This window comes from Polyodon spathula, chromosome 8 (genome assembly GCF_017654505.1).
Source record: "Polyodon spathula isolate WHYD16114869_AA chromosome 8, ASM1765450v1, whole genome shotgun sequence".
NCBI classification, from domain to species: Eukaryota; Metazoa; Chordata; class Actinopteri; order Acipenseriformes; family Polyodontidae; genus Polyodon; species Polyodon spathula.
Genome location: NC_054541.1, coordinates 14,842,034 through 14,861,291, shown reverse-complemented (window position 1 = coordinate 14,861,291; position 19,258 = coordinate 14,842,034). Strand labels below are relative to the sequence as shown.

General features: G+C 41.9%; 1 protein-coding gene and 1 long non-coding RNA gene across 2 annotated transcripts in view; both read right to left on the bottom strand.

Moving 5' to 3' along the window:
• Nucleotides 1-1,999: 1,999 nt before the first annotated feature.
• Nucleotides 2,000-7,697, bottom strand: LOC121319499. The gene is made up of 3 exons (XR_005950707.1): nt 7,565-7,697; nt 7,148-7,269; nt 2,000-2,299 (listed from the first exon to the last, which is right to left on the bottom strand). It is a non-coding gene; the product is annotated as an uncharacterized LOC121319499 (long non-coding RNA).
• A 1,274-nt stretch (nt 7,698-8,971) lies between these two features.
• LOC121320213 (receptor-type tyrosine-protein phosphatase O-like) overlaps nt 8,972-19,258 on the bottom strand; it is a 61,135-nt gene continuing 50,848 nt past the window's right edge. The window contains exons 15-23 of the mRNA XM_041258466.1: nt 18,024-18,144; nt 16,329-16,397; nt 14,378-14,461; nt 13,333-13,368; nt 11,925-12,006; nt 10,898-10,988; nt 9,964-10,040; nt 9,307-9,441; nt 8,972-9,124 (exon numbers count right to left, since the gene is read on the bottom strand). Coding sequence (XP_041114400.1) covers nt 8,972-9,124; nt 9,307-9,441; nt 9,964-10,040; nt 10,898-10,988; nt 11,925-12,006; nt 13,333-13,368; nt 14,378-14,461; nt 16,329-16,397; nt 18,024-18,144 — 848 coding nt within the window. The remainder of the gene's footprint in view (nt 9,125-9,306; nt 9,442-9,963; nt 10,041-10,897; nt 10,989-11,924; nt 12,007-13,332; nt 13,369-14,377; nt 14,462-16,328; nt 16,398-18,023; nt 18,145-19,258) is intronic.

The window sequence follows — 19,258 nt, the reverse complement described above, 5'->3', positions numbered from 1 at the left end:
ACATTTTTTAGTTTTAGTTTTTTTTTTTCAGTTTCTGGTCTGTTGTAAATGTGTTCTTTAGAAAATCACTTTGTATGTAACTTGATTCCTGCACTCCTCTCCCCTTTTTTTTTTAAATGTTATTTATGACCTGAAAAAAAAAAATTAAATACATTTTTTGAAAACCTACTGGAAGTCTGCATTTTTGGAGATTTTTTTTTTTTCCGCCAAAAAAGAAATGTGTGCAGTCTGTTGCTTAAATGAAAATGTTACTGTATATTTGGAACAATCCATGTAGAATGATTTGTATTTGTATAGTTGTCATGGTACCTTTTTCCCCCACATGATCCTGCAGGAATTCTGCAATAAACAGTATTCTGTAGAACCGACTCCTTTCCATTCACTTGGATGTGTGGCTATATGCAGGACTGTCATCAGAAGAGCATAACGAGAGGAGACATTCAGCCCATCAGTGTCGTCTGGTTCATCTCAAAACTTAGTCAAGTCAGGTATTTTTTTAATGACTGTGTAACAGTAAGCCTCTTCTACACTAATCTCCACTCTCATTGGGTTGTGTGCCAGCGCACAAGTGAACTCGGTACTCAGTTTGATAAAGCATTGAGTTCTTTAAAGGCAAAGTTGTTTTGGAGCTTTTAAAAATCCATTATAAGTATGACTGATAACACTGTGTAACAATTTTTTTTTTTTTTTTTTGTTGCTGGGTAGTAAGTGTTATTTCCTAATTGCTTATGCCTCAAAAGTATAGAAAATGGCTATTATTCCCCACAAACTTTGCTTTTGTGACCAGGACAGTGATATTTCAAAATATCACTATTTCCAATGGGAAAATGGGCAAATGTGTCTTTGTTCACATAGTCAGAAAAAAAACAACATATGAATCCAAATTAACATGTATTTATACTAAAGTAATACAAAGATGACTACAAAAGATTTAGAAGTGAGTAGTTTTTAGAGATTTACAATTATACTGTATTTACAGTATAATTGTAAATCTAGAAAAATCTTTTGTAGTCATCTTTGTATTACTTTAGTATAAATACATGTTAATTTGGATTCATATGTTGTTTTTTTCTGACTATGTGAACGAAAAGACACACATTTGCCCATTTTCCCATTGGAAATAGTGATATTTTGAAATATCACTGTTCTGGTCACAAAAGCAAAGTTTGTGGGGAATAATAGCCATTTTCTATACTTTTGAGGCATAAGCAATTAGGAAATAACACTTACTACCCAGGAACAAAAATTGTGTTACATAGTGTAATTTTCCCTTTTTGAAAAAAAAAACAGCACTAATGAAGATTTACGAAAGCGTCAATGCACACAGCGCCCAGAGACAGTGGACATCTTAAACTAAAAACTTGAAATTCTATTTCATTTTCCGGTCTGTGATAGTGTTTATTATTTCCTAACCAGCCAATCTATTTGGAAAGGGTGCAAATAAAAAAAAAAAAACACATTATAGTCAACATGTGTCTAAATGTACACAAGCGTGCACACATACAGTGCAAGGTATGCCACTGAAAACTAGCAGTTACACACAGTGCAATAATGTTACACACACTGGCATCCTCACCCAGTCTCCGCATTCTAGCTAACGAGATCACTCTCGTTAGGCTGGTGGCAGTAGACGGACTGACCCTGTTACAGTGCAGACGATGGGTGTTAATACTGGAGAACATCAAGGCTGTAGAGGTTGCCTTTCAGTTTGTTATATTCACTGTACAGTACCTTTTTAAAAGTGTGAATACTAATGGTACTGTAGCTTATGCAATTCGGAGCGACATGAGACTGTTAGCTTTCTTTTTTTTTTTTAAACTTACAAATCACCGTATTACAAAAATTGAAACTTTTTTTTTTTTTTAACTTAATCCTGAGATCCAAACTAATGGTGTTTACTACCACGGTTTGACGATGGTGGGTCAAGTGCTCCTTACTACACCACCCCCCCCCCCCCGCGCACTTTTCTTTTGGTTGACGAGGTGGTGCTCATAGAATACCATGCGGTATCCAATGGTAGCTGATGTCTTGTTGTTCCCGTGTCTCCACATCCCCAGTCAGTCTCCTCTCTCCTCATTTAGTCCAGTAGTGCAGTGATGTGCCAGATGAAGTACCCTCCTTAGACAATAAAGATACTTTAAGGCAAAGTTCCTTGCGAATGCTTCTACCATTTCAAACACAAAACGTCCTGTTTTTTGTTTGTTTGTTTTTTGGTGTCGATGGCAGTAAAAATCTTTCCTGGTAGAAAGCAAGCACTAAAGCCTGAAGCAAGGGAAGGAGGTAAGTGGACTGTGTTTATCTGGGGAGAGAGAAGAGAGAAAGAATGAGTTAGTATCCCCATGCAACACAAGGAAACATTTAAAAAGCAGCTTTGAATGACATTCTCTTTTGTTCTTTTTAGTTAACTGTCGTGTTATTTATTACCAGCGGTATAGTCCTAAATCTGAAGGTACCGGAACCCACAAAAAAATCAAGATTTTCTGAAACAAGAACTATTATACAGATTCATATTTTATTTGTATACTGAACTTCTAGTGACACATATAATAGGCAATGCATTTGTCTAATTTCTACAAACATTTCCACAAAGTGTTTTTCTCCATCTTGTCAGAATGCTTTATTTACGTGTCAGCGGCTTCGTTTGTGTCCTCAGTCGCAGTCGATGCACTGTTGCTGTCGTCTTCGTCAGCATGTTTAGCCTTCTTAAAGAAGTAGTTTGTAATAGAAGTTCCTAATGCTCTTCTCATTGCATCAAGAGGACTGCTGACTGAATCAGACAGTTGTGTGGGAGATGCGAGTCATGTGACTTACCTTGCCTATTATGCAAGTTCCGGCTCGACTACATTGTTGTTACAGAATTAATTGGTTATTATTACAACTGGGTAATGCGTTTGTTCTCAAAGAGAAAGCGTCACCGAGCAATAAAATAACACAAGTGGTTTTTCAATCAATTACTTGTCATGAATACAATTACAGAAATGGACCCAATGAAAGTTCCTCATTTAGACCTGGAGATTTAGCTTGAAGCTCATGGATCCACCTCGCTTCTGTTTGTTAGTGTTCTATCACAGTCACCACCCCTTCTTGGATTCTTAACCAATTCAATACCTGAGAATCTTAAGATCTCATTCACACTTGCGATTTAAGACAGCCCTTCTCATATGTGAACCCTAGATTTAAGACACTGTTTCGATGTGGCCCAGAGCCGGCCTTTGCTGTATATGAACATAAATCAGACTTTGGGCAGCCTTTTCATATCACATGACCAATTTGGTTGCGTAGCTCAGTAGATACTCCTGTAATCTCACGCGCGTGAGAGGTGAATGCTCTGCTAGCCAAGACGGCAGTGGATCAATATTGAATGGTAATTATTTCTCATCATCATACAACTTTAATTATAAAAATGTTAAATAAAAAAAAATCTAGTTAATGTCCAGGTTGTTTCTTTCACATAATATATGAGCTGCAGTGCATTCATAGTTATGATTAACTTGTCACAATTACCTTTTCTCCCACATTGAAAGTGTTTAGTATGTAGTGTAAATCAAAGGAAAAATCCCATTTAAATGTATCAAGATTTCAGTGAAAATGTCCAAGGCAGGTGAATATTTACTAAAGGCACTGTATCATATGGTAATAGAGGTCAGGATCGTTTGTATTATGACACAAGAACAAAAGCAAAATATAATCCATTGTAGATCACTGCATGGTTCTTGAATGAAGACTAGGTGTGTTCTAATGGATACATACTCTCCCTGTCTCATTTCATTTTTTTCTTAACAAAATGATCCAGCATTAAATTATCTTATTTAGGGCTGTGTTAGAAGGTTCAAAGCGGGTCCTTACGGGTGCTTGAAAACCTGGAAAGTATTGGAAAACTGCTTTTACAAAATCCAGTCCTGGAACACCCTGGAAAAATGGCATTTTATTATAGAATCATGGAACGTATGGACTGGTAGTGCTTGTTTTTATTTTATTTCAAACAAAGAGCATTCCTGCAGCTTGCGCAGACATTTGTTGGTCCAGTAAATTTGCCTTCTCCATGACCAGCACGCGCACTTAGGAGCATCTATCTGGTTGCAGTGCTCTCATGGGTGAGTGATTGCATACTTCTGACTGTAAGCAGGGGGTTCGGTAGACCGGTCATTTCGCAACTTTGGTGTTCGTAACTCTGAGGCTCTGCTGTACTTGGTCTTTAAACACTTTAAATTCACTCAAAAATGCCAGGCAAGTGCCATTTCAATGAAGGGTGGTTTAAAAACAAGACCTACAGTGACTGATTACAGAAAGACAAAAACGATCAGTACAAAGCACGATAAAATTTAATGAAATCGGCTGCTGAATTTGCTGAGAAACAGCATGAAGAGAACTGCTAAAGAAAAAGAGCGAGATCTCTCTTCCCTTCAGGATAAAACTGATGAACTTCTGCAAACATTAAAAAATGCCCACAAGTCAGGTAAGAGTGTCAGTTAATATATATTTCAAATATAATATACTAAGTCTGAGCTTTTAAATATAGTATTGAAATAATATATGCGCAGTAGTCTACCATTAGATACTTGCAAGAGATCTTTTGTAAATTATAGAAAATAAAATATAATTTTATAAACAGATGCCTTTAGTGTAAGACCTGCCCCTGCTAAATAATTTTAGTTGCATTTGTTAACCACATCTATAATTAAAATCGGACATCAATTTAATACGGTGCAACAGTAAATAGTTGTTTTGGCAGTTTTATGATGGCTTTGTGTGTCAAAGTGTTAATGCCGTGTCGTTGACGTTTATGAGTGTGATGTAATGAATATTCAACAGCTGTGTAACATAGTAATGCACCACCAGTGGGTTAGTTTTACTGATGCTGCGTCTACACTGCCACCTCGGATCTAAAGGGCTGTTCACACCGGACGCGGCGCGGCAGTAGCAGTTGTTTGTCAATTCATACAGTAATTCATAAACGTATTTGTTAATTCATCTAATAATTCATTAATTGTCAATTCATTAATATGAAAGGCAGCATGGACCTGCACATTTCCAATCAACCAGACAAACTTCCGACTGTCAATCTCGCACTGTGCCAAAAACACTGCAACCTTTCTAGCCAATGGGAGCACACACTAATATTTTAATCAATGAAAATCCAGCCTCACTCAAAACTGCTTCAGCCAATAATATTTAGAAGGGAGTTTCAAAAGATATTCTATTTAACAAGATACTCGACTCCGCTGATTTTCAATGGAGACTTACTTCTTACTGCGCACAAAGCATTGTGGTACATAGCGGTATACTAGACATAAAAAAATATATGGAGTCAATGGAGGCGTATAAAATGTTGCTGGTTTTTGCCATGTTAAAAAAATGCATAAATTTTAGTAGATTTCACATTTGAGTGCAGGGGGGGTGGGAAGGGTCGCCTCAGCTGGTGCAGAAGGATATGCTCTCCATAGCAGCTTCTGGGAATGGAGCTTCCTTCTCTGAAATGAGCATGGGTGAGACCCTTGCTGAGGAAAAGCCTAGCTTCAAGAGTGCCTCAGAAGCCAGTGCCACCCCATTGTCCAGCTCGGTCTCGGCACTCATGGGATGTACTGCAGCTCCCCTGGACGCAGCGCTGTCTCCTCGCCATCATGGTTCCCGGCTTTCCCAGACTTCATGGAGGAAGTATGCTCCTCCTGGGACCACCCGGCTTCAGTTACCAGCATACTAAAACAGACCGCACTGCTTGCCTCCTTGGAAGGCGCGGAAAAGCTTGGTCTGGCGGGGTTCCCCCTGGTAGACTCCAACATCACTGCCCTGGTTAAGGCCCCGACAGTGGGTGGTCTTGCTACAGACCCGGCCTGCCCAAACCCTCAATGCAGGGTGACGGAGACTCATTTAAAGTGAGCTTATGCAGCAGAGGTGCAGGCAACTCACTTAGCTAATACAGCGAGTGTGCTGACCGCATACTTGGACAGTGTACTGAGGCAACCTGAACCGGTGGCCATGGAGTTGCGTCTCCTGTCCAGCACACTGCTGCAGATCTCCGGTCTCCAAGGGCAAGCTCTTGGCCAGAGTCTTTGAGATGATACGTGCATAGGACAAACAGCGCTGCGTTGATCTGACCAGCTCTTCGTCTGTCATGGAACACGGACCCTAGGACTGCCCCTCTCTAAGAAGCGTCCATCACACTGGATTGTGGACACAGTCTCGACTGCGTGTAATGGTGCTGGCTTGCCCCCACCTTGTAGGATAGTCGCACACTCCACTAGAGGGTTGGTTACATCTTGGGTCCTTTTCTAAGGTGCCTCGATGTTTGATATTTGTACTTTCATTATTATACGTTATCCCATACCTAATGTTGTGGTGGTCGTCTTCGAATTGAAAGGGAACAGTGGGTTACTTGCCGTATCCCCGGTTCCCTGAAAGAGACGACGACCACCATCCGCTTCGGTTTGATGGAAAAAGAGGAGGGTCTTCCTGTGAGTGACGGTTTTATACCCTCAGTGGGCGGGACGTGTCGGCAGCTCTGGTACAGAGAGCTCAGCAATACCTACCCAAAGGGCAGGAATATCCCATACCTAATATAGTGGTGGTTGTCTTCTCTTTCAGGGAACCAGGTTATGGTAAGTAACCTAACCTTTATATTATTATTATTAATATTTTTAGTAGTAGTCAAATGTGACTGATATCCTGCTTGGAACGGTGAATGTTAAATAAAGCTTTGTTTTGCCTAAGTCCTCTGCAGTTGGCGCTGCTGCAATGCAAGCTTACTGTATATATTGCAAGCAGCAGTATTTTATTTCAATTATAAAAACATGATTACTATTTTATATGACATATTTTTAAACTACATGTGAATGTTTTATTCCATTTATATGGATTATTATGTACCCTTCGTTGCAGCCCTAATCTTATTATACAACATACTGGACAAGTGGCCAATTCTGACAATCCTATGTATCACCATTCAGATTGTATGGGAACCTGCATATCGCGATACGTATCGCATCATGAGATTAGCGTGTCGCTGCACCCCTAATAGAAAACACACTCTCTGGGTATTGCCAAGCACACCTGTGTGTTGTCTCATGGAGTCACAGTGTGACTCCCTTACCAGGATGCACCCTGGTCGAATGCATGTGTTTTGTTAGTCTGTGTGCCGCACTGTACTCACACTGTGCCGGTCTGCAGTCAGGACTTGCTGGTGTTCCCGAAGATGATTTCTCCGGTGCTGTGGACCTGTTTGCTCTTCCTCCACATCAGTTGCACACACTGGTGGATAAATATATACTGTTCCTGGAGAGCGAAAGAGAGAGAGAGGGAAGTGCAGGGGTCTTACAGGCAAGCTTTATACTTTTATTTTTAATCCCATAATGCCCATCTCAATAACCCACATGACGCAATGCTTAACCCCCCTCCTATATTATCATTTTTTTTTTAAATCCAGCCTTGTTTAAAATAACTGCTACTGGTCTTCCATCACACCATATGGTAATTTTTATAAAGACCTATTCACAGAGGTAGCTGCACAGTGCTCACCAAAACAGGGATCACGGCAGCGGAAGCACAGCTGCAGAGCCCCCCCACGTACCTCTGTCTGCACCATGAACAGCCTGTGGGATCGCATCTCTGCCACCAGCCCCAGAATGTCCACAAACTCGTGCTCCTGTATGTGCTGCAGCAAGCGGTCTAAAGCTATGAAGGTCCCCGTTCTTCCCACACCAGCACTGGGAAAACAAAACACACTGCAGCTTAGCAACGGGAGCGGAGCAGGAGGAAGTGCGTTCACCCCCCCCCCCCCCCCCACCCCGGCCCACTCACTCGCTCACGTGGTCCTGTCCCAGGAAAGGAGGACAGTCGGACGACGGCCTGCTACGACATTGTTTGACGTTCTAGAGAGTCTCGACGCAACTGTCACCCGTGGTGGCACCCAGGACGGTCCTCCAGGAATTGCAAGTTCACGTGCAGGACTTAGAAGCAGCACAGGGTGAGGAGGGAGAGCAGGAAGTTCACCCTCACGCTGATCAGCAGCTCCCAGGAGAGGAGGGAGTTCACACACACACACACACACATTGACAAGCAGCTCCCAAGAGTGGAGGGAGTTCACACACACACAATGACCAGCAGCTCCCAGGAGAGGAGGGATTCTCACACACACACAATGACCAGCAGCTCCCAGGAGAAGAGGGATTAACACACACACTGACCAGCAGCTCTCAGGAGAGGAGGGATTCTCACACACACACACTGACCAGCAGCTCCCAGGAGAGGAGGGATTAACACACACACAGACTGACCAGCAGCTCCCAGGAGAGGAGGGATTAACACACACACACACACACTGACCAGCAACTCCCAGGAGAGGAGGGATTAACACACACACACACACTGACCAGCAGCTCTCAGGAGAGGAGGGATTCTCACACACACACACTGACCAGCAACTCCCAGGAGAGGAGGGATTAACACACACACACTGACCAGCAGCTCTCAGGAGAGGAGGGATTCTCACACACACACACTGACCAGCAGCTCCCAGGAGAGGAGGGATTAACACACACACACACTGATCAGCAGCTTCCAGGAGAGGAGGGATTCTCACACACACACACACACAGACTGACCAGCAGCTCCCATAAGAGGAGGGATTACACACACATACAGAATTTTTACTAATGGTAAACTTTTATAAGGGCTGTGAACATCATTTTCACAAGGTTTTGGGTGTTAAAGTAAAACGATATAGTAAGAAACTCAAGCTGAAAACTTCTGGAGTCAATTTTCAAATATGGTGCTTATTGTAAATACACTGAAGGAGGCACCAGCTGAAATGTTTATCTGCTTGACGAAGCTTCTTGTAGTTTTAGGATTGTTTTAGTGTTAAATGTAAAGGAGTTTATTCCTGTCGGTTCAATGCCTGGTTTGCCTGTACTCCTCCTCCTCCTCTTCCTCACAGATATTTCACAAGTCCAGCTGTCTGATTACATTGATGCCCAAGTCAGTGCAGTGACAAATTAACCGCACTTACATAGCTCAGTCTAAAGTTGCGAATGGCCCACTCCGTCACTTCATTCTCAGATGTTATCTCCACGGTGACGTCTCCGTACACGACAGGCTCTTCGGTGAAAGGCCAGTAATGGTCACATTTTACCTGCAATGATGAGATCAGATTCATCATGTAGGCAAATCCATGCATATTTATATACAGGGAGATTTATAAGCCAAGCAGCTCCCTGGTGTAGGAGAGTTCTGCGTGTGGCTGGTGAGGTGCTGTGACTCGCTCTCCTGGTGTAGGAGAGTTCTGCGTGTGGCTGGTGAGGTGCTGTGACTCACTCGCCGCCGCTCGCTGCACTGGGTCAGCATGACCACCATGTGACACTTCTCCTGAAGGACCATCTTCCAGAAGTCGTTCCTGGTCTCAGGCAGGGGCCCCTGGGTGGCAATGTATTCCTGAGGAGACCGGTACCCCTGGAGGAGCAAAACAGAGTCACAAACCTACCTGCAAACCAGAAGCACAAAATATGGGAACAACAAGAGCAGACACACATTGCCACACAGCTCCTCCTTTCCTCGCTACCCTGGAACCCTCGTCTCACTTGCATGTGGTTAATTGTATTCAGCCTTTAACAGCTGCTTAGATGTAAATGTTAATAACATTCAATAATAGTGAATATATTGTCCCACCCCCAGTTAATCTACTTCTGATAATTATTAAAGGATATGCACACATCACCAATATCTATTGGCCCTGTAGCACTGGCTTATTGAAACAGTCACAGTCTAGATAATTTAAACTAGTTCAGAAGTGAATATCGACATTATCATGGGAGTGCAAGTGGGGTTTGAAAGCAGTTGGAGTTAGTGTTCTTCAGTAACAATAAATAAACTAGCAGGGACATTTTTGGATGTGCATCTGTTTCAGTTAAGCTGAGCCCTGCCGCTGCTTGCTGGTGCATCTCTGAGCACACACAGGAGCGCTGCCTGGCTTACAGGAATGTAATTGGCGTTGATGTAATCTGAGCCTTCGTCATTGTGCATGGAAATCAATTTCACTCGGCTGAAGTCATCTGCAAATAAACACAGAGGCACACACAGGCAGAGGTCACTTTCCCATCCACATGCACCATGAGCACAATTCAATATATTTTACCACCATCATGGCAATAAACACATCAATGCCATAAAGACAGAAGCCCAGAACACGGTCTGTCTGTCTACAGTCTCTCTATTACTACTTGGGAACTGAGGACCTTCAGCCTTGAAGGAGTATTTATCCGCCGGTATTAAATTAATCCATCATTAATGTGCTGATTTCAAAACCAGAAAAGCTGTCCTCCTCTCACCTTTACAATGAAGTACCAATCAATGGCAATTAAACTGAGTTGACAACATAAATATTTTCATTGTCTTCAATTTACGACCTCGATACCGCAGTAAAAATGTCAGCTCCCCAGATGAGAGGAAAATTCACTTACAATCGTCTTTTAAAACATGTTCATGTTGGTTTCGAAATCTAACATGAAATACTGTACTACTATTATGGCTTTTGGAGGACTTTGGTGATATTATTTTGTAGTTGATTACATGATATTAAATAAAATACCTATTATACGCACACTGACCAGCAGCTCCCAGGAGAGGAGGGATTAACACACACACACTGATCAGCAGCTCCCAGGAGAGGAGGGATTCACACACACACACACACACACACACACACAGACTGACCAGCAGCTCCCAGGAGAGGAGGGATTAACACACACACACACTGACCAGCTTCTGGTTTGCGGTCAACCACGGAAACTCCTACCAGGACATCAGACAGCGAAGAAATGGAATATTGTCGAAATGAAGACGGTGTAATGTTCCCTTTAATATAATTACAGAAACAGCCACGGTTCTCAGTGAGGGTTCTGGGACTCACACGGCAGGATGTTGGTATATCGGTTCTTGGCTCTGTTTACGGGCAGGTCTGCAGCTTCGTGTGGGAGATCCAAGCCCACATGCTTCAGGTCCTGAAAAGAAAACCAGATCCTATTAGACAATGAAAGCCCTTTCAGAAGCTACTCCCAGATACTCTACTGTTTGTTTCTAAGTGTTGGGCAGCTGCCTCTGTGTTTCATTCTCACACACCCTTTTCTGTATCAGGGCCTGTCATGCAGAGAGCAGGAGAAAGTCCACTCTCACGTTGATTAGAGGCAGCCACCAAACACTTAGGAACATATAACTCATTAAATCTACATAAAAAACAGCTGAAACTCTGATATTAATGTACTTTACATGTTTCTATAGAGCCTGTTGTGGTTTCAAAATGTTTCCAATGCTTTGTCATTGACATTCTGTGTGAGATCTACACTCTCAGCGACATTAGAAGTGTAGCTGCTGCTAATAGGTTTCAATGAGGGCTTGACAGTGAATTGCCTGCCATTATAATTTCATCACCAAAATGAAGTTGTTTTTCTTTGTTTTTGTTTTTTTTTTTTTAAATAGAGATGTTAGATTCGGTTTAATTTTTTTAATGTTTCAACTTCAACATTAAACAAGTTAAAATGTTACATTTGTGTAACCATGAGAAGAGTGTTGTTACTTTTTTACCATGCTCTACAACACTAATGTGGATGAGGCTACATATTTACAAGTATAAGGAAAATATTAAATACGGATACAATGACCTAAGGCGGATGGAACATGAAGCCACTTTATAGCTTGGAACTTGGTTTCAGGAGACAACGTTTCAGGCCAGGCCACTGGTGGAGATCTGGGGCATAACACAACAAAGTTGCCTCAAACGAGGTCTGCTGGTCATCTAGAACCAGGTTTGAAACAATTGTTCTGAAAAAGTGACTTTGTGTTCCCTCAGGTTTACACTGTGCCTACTGTATCCACCCTATAGCTGAACTCTTTACTTGACAAGTGCAACTCTAAAGATTCCTAGTTTAAATCAGCCTCACCTCAAACTGCAGGGAGAACTTGCATCCGGAGTCTCTGTTCATGTCTTTCATGTAGGTGTCGAAGTCGTCTAACTGGACTGGGCTGGAAGAAAGGCAGGAAGGAAGCGTTCGGTTTTACCTCAAACTCAGGTACACATGTGTTTCCTTCGACGTGTTCAGCAGTGTGATGCGATTGAATTACCCATATTCATTTCACGTTCCTTTGTAACAAATGATTTTGATCACATGTATAAGAGAGAAAAAGAACACATAACCACAAATGGTGAAATGCATGATATTACAACAAACTATACAGCAGCTAGTTATAACAAACTGCAGTGTTCAGGCAAAGTATGCAGCAAAGGCCCTTTATCTCATGTCTGTCACAGCCAGTGCAGAGACTGAAGAACAATAACAGTCAACTCGAAACCCAGACAATGGCAATTTCAGAGATCAATAAGCAATAACCGCATGTCATGTCAAACTCTAGTCTTAGTACAGAATATGGAAACAACCTTGTGGCTGAGCCAGATTCTGCAGTGGAAATGGGTTGTTGGGGCACATCACCCCTACAAAGTCACAAAACATCAGAACCTTTATTTTAAAGTGTTACCGACATATGAACATAGGCTGTATCAGCGTCTGTATCTGTGTATTAATAAGAGCCAGTAAAACTAAAGAAAACATGATCCAAATGTCAGGTCACTAGATGGTGCTGGCCCTTCAATAAAGGCATTTAGCCCAGGTTATAGAAACAGAAACTTATCATAAAATCCACAGCATCAAAAATCACTCAGAAGGATTGGAAACCATATTAAAACAAGTCATTTTTTTTTTTTTTTTTTTTTTTTTTTTTTTTTTTTTTTTTTTTACTTTTTTTCCAACACTAACATGGAAACGGATCTATAAAAATAAATACAATACCTGAAGTATTGAAGTATGAACATGGGGGAATGGCAATACCCTTTGTTGAGTTAGTTGCTGGAATTCAGTACACTGAAGGAGGCAGTGGCCAACACCCTTGTCTTTCTGTATTCGAATCTACTCTATCATTAACTCTCTACAGACACTGCTAAACTACTCCTGGAGTCATCCATTTCCTAACACACAGCATGCGTTTGCAAGGGTTCATTTTGTTCCTATTAAATGCATAAGTATAGCAAAGTGTAGTACAGCACAGTGAAAGCAAGCTAAAGCATAGAGAAGAACGACAGAAGCCAAGGGGAGTCATAGTACAAGATTAATATTGTATTGTCTATAGTGCTCTATAGAGCTGCATGCTATTGCTGTCTATACAACCTGTACTGTAGAAATGCATGTAATCTAAAACCCACCTATACAAATCTATACGTTTTCAATATAGAATTTTCACACGCAACCCCACCCCCCCCCCTCGAACCCATGATTTGAAACATAATAAAAGGCTTACTTTGTTAGCTTCCTCTTCTTCAAAGCTGTTTTGCGCCTTTAAAATAATAATAATAATAATAATAATAATAAATGCATTTGAGTCCAAAAATGTGTTTAAAAAACAAAATACACAGTGCCCACACCAGCTGTGTATGAAATAAAAAGAGAGGATAGACATTTTATGTTAAAATAATATCTCTCAAATACAGTACAGTTGTGCACAGATAGAACCTCAATATTGTAGCCCTTAGTGGCCAACACAACACATATGATACAGTTGTATTACCTCCTAATTCCTGTTTTAAATGCAAATATATCAAATATTTCAAGCTTCTGAAGGTTTATTCGTTCAGATTATAACAAAACAGAACCCAATTTCTCTTCTCTCTGTGTGAGAAAATTTGAAAGGATGTTGACTGGCTTGAAAAAATGCCATTTCTGGAAATGTCAATTGAACTGTAGCACTGCACTTGGCTGGCTGATTCCACTGCTGCCTGTAGCTGCACAAAACAAATTCTTCATATAACTACCCATTTCACTTTCTCTAAACTTAGTCAATAAAATATAACTATTCCTTTTTCTTCAGCCCTGATGCAGTTCAGCTACCGGCAGCAGTCTTTTTGTAGTTTCTTACTGGCAGTAGAATGTGTACTGGCAACAGGAAAACCCAGAAAATGCTGCCATGAGATTTTCTACTGGTCTTAATCAGTTTGATATATCTTTATTATTATTATTCTTTTTTATTGCGCCTTTCATAGTGGACCACCATCACAAAACACTTTACAGAGGTAGGCTGTGAACCGTGCATTATATGCAGAGTCACTTACAATAGGACAGAGATTTAAGTGACTTGCACAGTGAGTTAGGCAGTGGCAGAGGTGGGATTTGAACCAGTGACCTTTTGGTTACAAGCCCTGGACTTTAACCACTGGACCACACTGCTATAACCATGAACGTCACCACAAGAGCCTCGCTCTCCCTCTCCCTCTCCCTCTACGTGTGTTAGTGTGTTAAGACAGTCATGTAAGCGTGTTTCACGCGGCAGTTCGAAGTGCGATACTCACCAGGGATTAATATAAAAAGCCAAGAGATAGTCAGTCCAGAGGCATGACGGCAAGAGGGTGAGGAAGGCAAAAATGCTCCTGCGCCTGGAGAATGAATTGGACATGGGGACAGACAGACAGACAGAACAGCGTGCTCTATTAGGTAGTGCGACGAGGTAGCAGAGAAAAGACAACATCCCGGTGCTTTGGGGGGGGGTTAGCCTTTCATTAGCGGTTAATACAAGGCATGCAGCTCCACCTCAAGAACACGGAACTTGGTTTCAGGAGACTAGGTTTCAGGCCACTGCATGGCAAACCAGGGGAGACTTGGGGTTTGATACAGCAAAATTGCCTCAAACTACATCTCCTGCTCTCCTGGAACCAGGATTCAAGCCACTGTTCCTAAAAAAGTGGCTTTGTGTTTTTAATTTAGACTAAAAGAATCCAACGTTTCAACCTGCCTGATGTCAACCGGAATCAAGTTCCGTAAAGAAATTGCTCAACAGCAGAAAGCTCCGGCTCCAGCTGAATTAAGAAGATTTTTTTGGAACAATAAGAGTTCTGCATTTTAGTATGTCAAGGAACAAATAGGAATCTACAGAGCAGTGGACCACAAAGTGAAGCTGAAATGATTACTATTATAGTAAGAGACATCTGTAACTATTAGTCTCAGTCGTGCTAAATTTAGAGACTTTAAAAGTGAATACATTCAACAATCAAAGATAAAGAAGCCTAATAAATTCACTGAAAACATTGAGAACCATTTCGAAACATCTGTCATTGCATTTCTAAAGCTTCTTTTAGTATGAACTACTATTGAACATGGTGGTGCTGTTTTAAACTTTACAATCGTGCTGTTCTTTGCATGGGATGATACGAACACACTGGAGAAGATGCACTGGCAAACTGTCCAATCCTGCATGGTGGACTTCTCATACGTGATGTGTAACAATACTATAGAAATGTGAAGTCACTACTTTATATTACATACTTATTACTAATGTTCAATGTCTTATCTCTTCAGCCTCTGATTCTGTGATGTGTGTTCTGCATGCTTTTCTATGGTTGTTTGGATCATGACTTGCCATCTTTACTAACTATTCCAATAAAAAATGTAGTTTTACTACCTGCTTCTAAAAAAGTCAGCTTCGACGTCTCTGGAAATCAGCTAAACTGATCTTCCATAACAAATATGGTAAGAATATATTTTTTTTTTGTTCTTATTAATTCTAAGTGATAAAAGCAGCCATTTTGACAGTGCAGGCCACTGAAATGATAGACAGGCCCTTTGAAAGTGCAGGGCAATGTTAGTTTCCTTCAGTGGAGGCTGAGCTGAGCTGAGGTTTACAAAATAAAGCCAACTGGGTTTATTGCTGCACATTCAAATCCTATATGAATAAGTGAGGCAGACAATTCCACTGTCAAATAACTTCCTGTAAACAGTATATGAGAAAGTGCTGGGAAGCCCATAGGCAAATCAATGTGCACTGGAACCTGTGCAACACTGATATGCTTCCCCAAAACCAGCCCTGTGGAGTCTCTTCAGAAGCATGTTTTTGCTGGAATAGTTATCAGGAGTTATCAGCTCCTATCTATATCGATATATATATATAGCAATACAAAAAAAAATAAAAACACTGGTTCATCTCAAGGCCATGAAAGTCAGGAAATGTATTAATAAAAACACAGAACGAATTAAATTGCATGTTAAATCTGAACCCACAAAATGAAATGCCTCAGCACCCATAGCTCTGCTGTACCATATTGAGATGTGATTCTAGCGTTCGATTAGGGAGTTGCTAAATCATGCATTAGCTTTGAGATGAAGCTTTTGGACAGTTTTGAGATGCAAATGATTCCCAGTCTGTTAGTATAAAACACGATTAGAAAGTGAGATACTGAGAAGACGTGCTGCTCTGAAGCGAGCACCTCCAGCAGTAACACTGCGCGTCAGAGCAGGCAAGGCACCTACCAGTTATAGGGCAGCTTTCCAACCCTCTCCAAGGAAGCAAAGTTAACAAACGTCCCGGCTCCACATTCCCTGAAACACACAAAACAGCACAGCAGGTTGAGCTCAGGTGCTGAAAACAGACAACAGAAAGCAAATGACAACACTAAAATCATACTGGAATATGTCAAAGTCAAGACACTTCAGAACAGTTCTGATTCCTGCTGCATAGGGAGACAATCCTTTAGAGAGGATACACTAACTTGAACAGTCCTTTTACTGGACTGTCTCTCCTCATGTGTCAATGATACTGAGAGTAGCAGGTTGAGACTGTGTATAGTGTGTAACCTAGGCCTTGTTTCCACTGCCTCTCCCAGGTGTTGCTGAGCTGGCCGGTCTGGTGAGGCGTGGCTCACTGCCTCTCCCAGGTATAGCTGAGCTGGCTGGTGAGGTGTAGCTCACTGCCTCTCCCAGGTGTACCTGAACTGGCTGGTGAGGTGTAGCTGGAGGGTGTTTCCACTGCCTCTCCCAGGTGTAGCTGAGCTGGCCAGTTTGGTGAGGTGTAGCTGGAGGGTGTTTCCACTGCCTCTCCCAGGTGTTGCTGAGCTGGCCAGTTTGGTGAAGTGTGGCTCACTGCCTCTCCCAGGTGTAGCTGAGCTGGCTGGTCTGGTGAAGTGTAGCTCACTGCCTCTCCCAGGTGTAGCTGAGCTGTGCAGTCTGGTGAGGTGTATTTGGAGGGTGTTTCCACTGCCTCTCCCAGGTGTAGCTCAGATGTGCAGTCTGGTGAGGTGTAGCTGGAGGGTATTCCCACTGACGCTTAGTTATATCTCAGCTACACCTCAGACAGCACAGTTTTGTATCTCATACCCAAAAGGGCCAAACTGTGCTATGCAGAAATACAGCATTGAAAGGTGTGTGCTAAAGAGACAAACTTTTTCGAACAATGGCAACTGTGTTGAAAATAAACCCAACAAAGTTGTAGCCTCACGGGACGCAGAAGAAATTCCAGCTCTCCTCAACATGTGGATGGAAAATCACATTGGAGAGCAGTTGTCAGGCAGTTAGAAATTTAAAAGCGACTGACAGTCACGGAGGTTCTGCAGCAGCACGACATTGATAAAGTTTTGCATCACCCTATAGAATTAACAAATGTTGCTTCCTAAAGTCAAATTAAACCTACGGAATAATGTCATGTTAGCATACTGAATTACACACTGCTTTCTACGCAACGAAAAACTGACAACTGAAAAATGTGACATTTCAAAATCTAACATGAAATACTGCACTACTATTATGGCTTCCGGTAGACTTTTGCGATGTCATTTTGTAGTTGGTTACATGATGTTAAATAAAAGATATAAATTATGTTCATATATTATGTTCTTTGTTTTAAATTTGTTATTATGTCTCAATCATTAAATTCTAGGTGATGCAAAACTTGTGGACATAGCTGTAGAGTTGAGATTGTATGCACAGTACACTCTATTCAATAATGGGCTCTTAATCCAAGTTGAAAATGATATTTAAAATGAGCCAATGGTATTGTTTTTCTTATTTCTTTTATTGATTCGAAATGTAATTAATAATTGAGGTGGTCAGATTTGTCCAGAATGTTTGAGGAAGGGGGATACCCCGAACATTCCGAACCACAGAAAAGGTCTGGACCTGCATTCCAGTTGATGGTACTTGGGAGCTGTGCCGGCCCCAAGATTCACTCACCTGCCCATCTGCAGGTGCTTCTTCCTGAGCACCAGGAGGAGGAGCAGGAGCAGGCCAAGGAGCAGGATGCTGAGGACGGCCAGCGCAGAGATCACCAGCACATTGGGGTTCATCTCAGGCACTGCAAAACAGAAAGAGGAACCATGGGCGATCAGGCCTGCAAAACAACAAGAGGAGCCTTTCAAGATGCCCCTGCCCGTAAACTAGCTTGCAGAAGAGTCTGACCGTAGGGAAGCCAAGAGAAAGGGGGCAGGATAGCTGCCCTCCCCAGTTAGACAAAGCCACAAAGCAGGTGGAGGTTGGGGAGGCCAACCTGTTCAATCAATAGCATTTTATTGGGTCCTACCTCATGAAGTTCTGCATTTTGATTGGTTCAGAGGTCTGGGAACAGGTTTATGAATATGCAGGACATATTGTCTGATCACAGTTCCTCCCACATTGCTCGGATCATATGGAACTGTCACAGAGACGGCCGAAGTGGGCGGCGTCAGAGCCAGGAAAAGTAATGAAATACACAAAACACAGGACGGATGAAATGAAGTGATGAAGACGCCTGTTGGCGCCGGTTTAATACCAAATAAAAGGTTTACACAAACACGAAAAACACAGGACACGGCACTCTACGCCAAAATAAATAGACAAACGAAAACAGACTAAACTTAACAAAACGGTGCACGCACAGACACTGACAAACACGGTGAGCGGATACTTTCTCCTCTTATCATTACTACTACTACTGCTGCTTATTTCCTCCGTCTCCAATCCCGTTCTCCGCTCACCGAACACCCAACCGCCAGTATGTGACAACGTGCATCTATATATACTATTGTGCTGGGATTCAATTACCAATTAATTATTCACTTGAATCCCAGCACGTGAATTAATAAAGTGCAATTCCCCGTGCTCACATATTACTACATTTTACTTGCACGTGAAGTGCTGTGCAATCCTCGTGCCTAAATACACATATACATTTTTAAACACTCGTGTTACACAGACCCGTTTATATCCCGTGTACCAATGTCTATACACCAACATTTAAACACACCACACGCAACACATAACAGATAATATACACAGGGGCGGGCACTTTGTTACAGGAACACATTATGGATGCACAGGTCTTTGTCTACAAGAAATACCTGGTATACTGACCCCTTTGCACCCTGGGATAAACATTCCCCATAGAAGTTGAAATTAGGTCAGCTCTTGTTGAAGTCTAAAACAGAACTATT